Consider the following 7,510-nt stretch of genomic DNA (forward strand, 5'->3'; position numbering starts at 1 on the left):
ATTATCTCTATTCAAGGAGCCCCATCATCCCTATGCTCACCCCTTGGTCGTATTGTGGACTTCCCTAGAGCTAGTAAGAAGAAGGGCATTAAATATCTGAAAACCCAACACACCTCTACCCAGATTTCAACCTCTAGTGAGTTCTCCCTAACAATTTCTAATAAAAAATATAAGGACCCACCTAGCCCCTCCAAGCCCCAAAAATGTTTCAAAAGAAAAATTTCACCAAATTTTCTTAGATGTTGAAAGTACGGAAAAAAATAGCATCACATGCTCCACAAGGATCTCTACCAAACCTTGGGGAAAGGATAAAGCTATCGAACAAGATTTTGTGGAGGAGAAGGTCTCTAGTGAGTTTAAAAGCCTTGAAAACAAAGGGTTAGAGAAGGATACTTGTAGTAGTTCTACCCATGTCTCTACAAGTGTTAAAACTAAAACCTTGGACATTACTAGAAAACCTAAGGTGGGAATCAAAGTCAATTCCTCTCTTAACACCACCTCCCTTGTTCAAACTATTCATAATAAAGATAAGGCTATTAGAGATGGTGAACGTGTGTCATGTTCTAATTAAAATGAAATTTAAAAAATAAAAATGACACTTTGAAAACCTAGAGGATAGCTTTGAGGCACTATCCAAATGAATCCTCAATGTTATGCATTCATCAACTACTACTCTATCTCTCATAGGATGAGAATTGGGTGTGAAGGAAAATTACAATGAAGCCTCCATGGAAAATGAAAATTCATGTTCTCTTTCTTCATCCTGATGATGGATCACAGAGTGTGATCTGAAATGTTGATGCAAAAAAAACAACACAATCAAATCTAGAAAAATTCTAAGCACTCCATGGAATTGTTAAAAAATATCACTTATGATTAGACATGAGCAATGCACTAGTCCAAGGTCAGAAAACAAAAGAAGAATAAATAATCTATTTTGATTAACATTATCAAATTTTCACAATCCATTACTAATGAGAGCAATGTTTCTGGATTAGATTGTGTGAGTTTTTTTAGCATCAACGTTTCTCTCTTTTTGATGATGGATCATGTAGTATGATCCAAAACGTTGATGCTAAAAAAACTCACACAATCTAATCCAGAAACATTGCTCTCATTAATCTATTTTGATGTTTAGTTCCAATTTTGTTGGTGCTCATTTTTTAGGAGACTAATTCCCTTTTAGGCTTAATTGTCTATAATTAATACTTTCTTTTGGGTCTATAGCTTGTTAAATATTTATTTTTTTAAACCTTATGTGACACCTCAGACTTATAGTCTCTTACTGGTTCAACCCCTCGTGACCTATAAACAAAAACTTTGTTAATTACTTTACTAAGTTTGACTTGATTATGGTGAAAGCATTATAGTTTAGACTTTTGGTATATGATTATGCAGGTTATTGTTATGGTGATGTTAGCCTTGAGTACCTTTTTATGACTAACAGGCGTATTATAGCTTTATTGTTTTTTTATATTAAGTAGCTAAATGTTTGTCCTCACTTTTTTCATTTGACTACTTTCATATCAAGAATATTATAAGGTAATATGATTTCATACATTTTCTAAAAGAGAAAATTAAAGTACCTATTAAAAGTTAGTTAGCTTTCAAAATGACATAAATGAAGGTGTCAATCTAATGTTAGTATTTTTTTAAAAATAGTTTTTTAAATATATAACTGATTTTAGTTTAGAAAAATCAAGTTATTTTTTATAAATTAAATTAAATTATTCATTTTCTTATAATTAAATAGCTTAAACTACATACTTTTAATAATTTAAAGTACTATTTGCATTAATTAATTAATTTTCAACAAAAATATTTAATTAAAAACAATAACCAAACTTAAAACTATCAAAAATTTTAAAACAGGAATTGGATCTTTGAACATTAACACATCCTTTTAATGTCCCTAAGGAGGAGGATGATGACACTAACTTTGAGGAGAGTGACAAGAACTTAGGGGATGACTAGGAGAAGGGGAAAGATGAAACATACAAAGAGGTGGAGAAATGGGATGATACCCTAGATGGTACTTGGGATTTTGAGGTGGACAATCCCATCAAGGACGCCTCCCTTGACCCCACCCATGTCTCTGCTACCATCACCTAGACTCCAACTAACAACCAGGAGAACTTCAAAACTGTGATTGACTCCCCTAACACCATCTCCTCCCTAGTTAAAAAAGATGATCTGGTAAACCTAAAGGCCCCCATTGACAATCTTGGGATGCAGGATAGCAACAAAACTCTGGTGAACAACAAAGCTTTACAATTGGGAACGAAGGAAAAATGGGAGGTTGTCGCAAGGATCTCTAGGAGCTCAAAGACAAGTGCAATGGTGTGGAGGAGGGCTTCCCCCTATTTTCAAAGTTCACCCTTAAGGTGACTCATGTGGCTGCCACTACTCTTCAACTATTGGCTAATGTGTTAGAGGAGGATAGCTTGGGGAAGGAGGACTTCAAGCTTCTCTATGGCTTCCTTGCTGAAGATTGGGCCAAGGTGCTCCTAGCTGGAAAATGAAAGGAAAACGATGCCACTTAGTGGCCTTTTGTTTTCTGTTGTGTTTGGTACTTTGTTGGTTTTCACTCTCCATCATTTGGTGATGGTTTTGTTTTTTTGGTTAAAGTTAATTCTGGGCTATAGGTGGTATGATGCGATGGCCACCTATATTTTTTTTGATAAACTGTTAAACTCTACTAGTTCTATGGGTTGGATCCCTAGTACTTTTAATTACCATTATTCTATTACTTTTATTTTTGATGTAAATCGTTAAGGGTGTTGTGTGTGGTTGTCTGTTGGTTGTTGGTTGGCTTTTTGTTGGTTGTGTCACCACTGTTGCAAAGGGTCAGCCCCCTAGTTTTGGTTGCTTTTATATAAAAAACAAGTCCTCTTAATGTCTTTCATTTTACATTTTACAATACATATTGATTGTCATTTTTTTCTAATAATTCTTTTAAATTTTTAATATTTAATCAATATAAGATAAATATAAGTTAGAAATATTTACCAAACATTTGCAAATCTCTAAATTCGTGTCTTATAAAATGATTTAAATTATAGAAAAAATAATAATAAATTATGAATTTATATTTTGTAAAGTAATATTTTAAATTGTTAAAAATGTTATTCATAATAAATTTGGATGGTTTATTAATAAATTGAAGTGTCACATAGTGGTAAGTAGGAGATAATTTCTACAGCAAGTGAAATTGTGATATTGCTGTCAGGATTTAACTATGCAAAAATTACACAGGTAAATCCTGATAGCAATATCACAATTTGACTTGATGTGGAAATTATCTCCTACTTATCAATTGATGAGCTTAAGGGGCTTTCTAATGAATGGTTCATAAGGCACAACACTTGGTGAAGGTTTTGCAAATGGGGTTGCAAGCTTTGGGTTTAACCATGGAGGAAACTCTGTAGTTAAGTATGCTCAAGCTAGAGTAGTACTGGGATGGGTGACCTCCTGAGAAATCCTGGTGCTTCACCCCTGTGAGCATCACCTAGATCCAATGAGTGCTAAATTTTCCATTTATTCTCATGAGAAATGGATTCATGTTGAATCACTACTCATGAAACATGGGTCAATGAGTTTGACTCAAAATCACACAGTTAAATCCTCATAGCAATATCACAATTTCACTTGCTGTGGAAATTATCTCCTACTTATCAATTGATGAGCTTAAGGGGCTTTCTAATGAATGGTTCATAAGGCACAACACCCGGTGAAGGTTTTACAAATGAGGTTGCAAGCTTTAGGTTTAACCATGGAGGAAACTCCGTAGTTAAGTGCGCTCAGGCTGGAGTAGTACTGGGATGGGTGACCTCCCAGGAAGTCTTGGTGCTTCACCACTGTGAGCATCACCTAGATCCAATGAGTGCTAAGTGTTCCATTTATTCTCATGAGAGATGGATTCATGTTGAATCACTACTCATGAAACATGGGTCAATGAGTTTAACTCAAAATCACAAATCCTGATAGCAATATTACAAGTGTCACATAGTTTTAAAAAATTCAACTTGTGCAAATACCTACCATGCTTTATACTACAATAGTCTTATCAGTTTTTTAGTCAAATTCATTGACTTGTGTTTCATTAGAAATCCATCTTTAATCAGAATAAATAAAACAGTTAGCATTCATTCAATGTAAGTGATGCTTATAGAGTGAAGCAGGGAGATTTGTCTACTCCCACTTGAACGAACTCAGTTAAAGAGTTCCCTCTATGATTAACTTACTCTTAAAACCTTCAAAATAATCTGATGCACAGACAGTCTTGTTTTGTTTCCTTCTTGTCGTACTTTCACAGCGGACAAATGATTCGCCACTTTTTAATTCCTTTATTAAAATAGTTTGATTTGCCGCAATAGATTCCCCGTCAAAATCGAGGAAGTTCAAAAACCTATTATCTCGAAAAGAAAAATCCACTTTCATTAGTAAAAATTTAAGGCACTCTAGATTTAGATTTTTTGGTTCAGTAATTTTGATTTTGTATAAACGTTAATGGAAGATCTCTCCCAATTCAAGTAAAAATTAGATTACTGCTTAACTCTTAATTTTGCAAATGGATTTTACCTGGTTAAAAGAATCTTTATTCATATTTTCTCGTCATTATTTGTGCTTACAGAAGTTTTATCCCAATCTCTTCCCCCATTGGAGTATCCGTCGAGTAGAGTCATGATAAGAATGTTTGTGGGAGAAGCACCACCATAATCGAAAGACTGAGAAGCCATTAAAGGGTAATACTACTTTCTCCGTCTCAATCCTTCGAGGAATTTAAATTGGTTGTAGTAATATGTTTACACAATTATCATCTGTTCCCGTACGCCCAATTTTCTGTTCTGGTTCATGGCATCTCCCAATCTGATTTTACTTTTTGCTTCTGCATGTGTTTGATTTGATTGTCTCATTTTATTGAAGTCTGAATTGGGTATGATAGTGAAATTGTATATCTATATGGTTAATTAATCATGATTTTGTGTTATAGGTCTTCCAAGGCTTCAACAACCAGGTTTCTCAGTAAACATGAACAAGGTACAGGCAGTCTCAGATAACACCCAAATGGATGCGGTCTACAACAGGCTCAGGAAGCATTTCTCCTACTTTGATACAGAAAAAAACCCTAATCTTCCAATTTTCATGGAAAATGCGGGGGGCAGCCAGTGTCCTGAAATGGTGATAGATTCCATTTCTGATTATATGAGATCTAAGTATGTTCAACTAGGGGCCGGATATGAACTTTCCATGAGAGCAAAAGAGGTGGTAGATTCTGCTCATAGTTTCATGAAGACCTTTATGAACGCCGATGAAATTGGAGAGGTTGCATTTGGACCTTCGGCTTCTCAACTTTTGGAAAATCTGAGTAGTTGCTACTTGAATTTTGTGGAGGAAGGAGATGAAGTGATTGTTCATGGGGCCAATCATGAAGCAAATGCTGGTCCGTGGATTAAACTCGCAGAGAAGAAAGGGCTGAAGCTCAAGTTTTGGACTGTGAATGAAGATTTCAGCTCAGATTTGGAATCTCTTGGTAAGCTCTTATCCACCAGTACTAGAATCTTAGCAGTTGCACATGTTTCCAACATTTTGGGCGAAATCATGGATTTGGAAAAATTAGTGGGATTTGTTAGGGAGAAAGTAGGATCCAAGAAAACCAGAGTGATTGTAGATGGTGTGGCCTTTGCCCCACATAGAGCAATTGATGTAGCAAAGTGGGGTGTTGATTGGTATGTTTTTAGCTCATATAAGGTTTGCGGGCCTCACATGGCTGTTCTCTTTGGAACCAATGATGCCTTCAATGAAATCAAAGATGAAATGCCCAATTTCTTTTTCGTCCCCAGTCATAATTTCACCAGTAAATTTGAACTTGGATGCCTTAACCATGAGGGTTGTGCAGGGATTCTTGCACTGAAACAGTATCTAAAACTTCTGGCGCAGGAAGAAGAGTCCTTAAATTTGGATGGTTCTGATTCGATTGAAAATGTTCAAAAACATTTATCCGCCATGAAAGTTGAGGATACTTCATTCTTTGATAGAGGGTTAGTCGAGGCTTCTTTCCGCACGGTTAAATTGTTGGAGAAACCCTTGCAAAGTGCATTGGTTAACTATCTTAGATCAAGATCAGATGTGCGAATCGTAGGACCTCTTACAGCAGATGGAGAATGCAGGGTTCCCACCATCTCTTTTGTCCACAGGAGTAAGAAATCATCTGACATTGCTCAAGATCTTCACAAAAAGGGTTTTGCAATTAGAAATGGAAATATGTATTCTTACAGACTTATCTCAGCTTTATGCTCATCTGGACTTCTATTCGAGAACAATGTGAGCGAGGGTGTAGTGAGAATTTCAATGATACATTACAATACTCCTTCTGAGGTTTCTTATCTCATCTCTTGCTTGGATGAAATTCTGTAACTGGCCATATAAATAGATGTGTAAATAACACTTCTTTTATGAGGACCTCAATGGCGTCTCGGAGGAATCGTCTTACTCAATTGCAGTACTTTTCATTTTCTGCTTCCAAAATAAATTGAACTTCTGCCCTCGACTATCTTGAGGTTAGAGGATTTAAGCTCAATAGTGCATAATGTTTACATGAAACAATTTTAGGATTGATGACATTTATTTTCCATATTTCTTAATAGTTTGATTTATTGCTTCTGGCTTAGACTGCGAGTGTTTTGTTTATATCAATATTTCAGATCAAATACTGTGATCCAACATCAGGATGATAGATAGCTCACGGAGTAGAAAGTTGTTTTGTTTGCATCAACATTTTGGATCACGCAGTGTTGTTTTGTTTGCATGAGGGTTTCGGATCACACTCTGTGATCCATCATTAGAAAGACAGATTTTATCTATCATTCTGACAATAGATCACAGAGTGTGATCATCCTGATGATGGATCATAGGGTATGATAAAAAATGTTGATAGAAACAAAATTCGCACTACTTAAGCCAGAAGCAGTAACTTGAACAATTTGAGGACTCAAATTGTATAAAATGTATCTTAATTAACACTAATTTATAGGCTAAATTTGTACTTGTAATCATGACAGTAATGCTTATGCAGTGTTTCTTCTCTACTAATTTTAGTTAATAGTGCTTTAGCAGTAGCTTGGCACTACAGTCTCAACTTTCTTCCCTCCCTGGGTTGTATGTAAATCTTTTGAAGCAACATATATGAAAAAGAGAATTTGATGATCATCACAGATAGATCGTACTGTTTGGTGCAGGGCTATCATTTACTTCTAGTTGTGTATGTTATCCATCTATTGCCTGCTGGTAATTGCTGATTGTCTTCCCATAAGGCCTCTTTTCTGTATTTTAAAATTTGCATAAAACATTTTTCTTTTGGGTGCGAACTCTCTTGAATGTCTTTCCAGGTGCAAGGAGAAATATGCACAGTATTTTAATTGCTGTAGGAGATAAACAAATAGCCCGGTTCACACATTAGGCTTTATGGCAACATTTGATCTTTAAAGTTGTAACCATTAAACTAACGTAG

The 7,510-nt window shown here is 35.4% G+C and overlaps 1 protein-coding gene across 3 annotated transcripts; it reads left to right on the forward strand.

The window, feature by feature from the left end:
* Window positions 1-4,381: 4,381 nt before the first annotated feature.
* On the forward strand, window positions 4,382-6,580 carry LOC149530890 (aminotransferase-like protein FGM3). 3 transcript variants are annotated; one of them, XM_089809933.1, is made up of 3 exons: window positions 4,382-4,442; window positions 4,634-4,745; window positions 4,994-6,580. In XM_089809933.1, exon 3 carries the CDS (start codon window positions 5,032-5,034, stop codon window positions 6,415-6,417), a length of 1,386 nt encoding a protein of 461 aa, XP_089666059.1. In that variant the 5' UTR covers window positions 4,382-4,442; window positions 4,634-4,745; window positions 4,994-5,031; the 3' UTR covers window positions 6,418-6,580. The 3 variants fall into 3 exon arrangements, with proteins under 3 accessions (XP_089666059.1, XP_089666057.1, XP_089666058.1); XM_089809931.1 differs by having other exon boundaries at window positions 4,391-4,532; window positions 4,634-4,850; XM_089809932.1 differs by having other exon boundaries at window positions 4,392-4,532.
* Window positions 6,581-7,510: the final 930 nt, after the last annotated feature.

Source organism: Cupressus sempervirens, chromosome 11 (assembly GCF_028749045.1).
Source record: "Cupressus sempervirens isolate cs-2001-9-10 chromosome 11, ASM2874904v1, whole genome shotgun sequence".
NCBI classification, from domain to species: domain Eukaryota; kingdom Viridiplantae; phylum Streptophyta; class Pinopsida; order Cupressales; family Cupressaceae; genus Cupressus; species Cupressus sempervirens.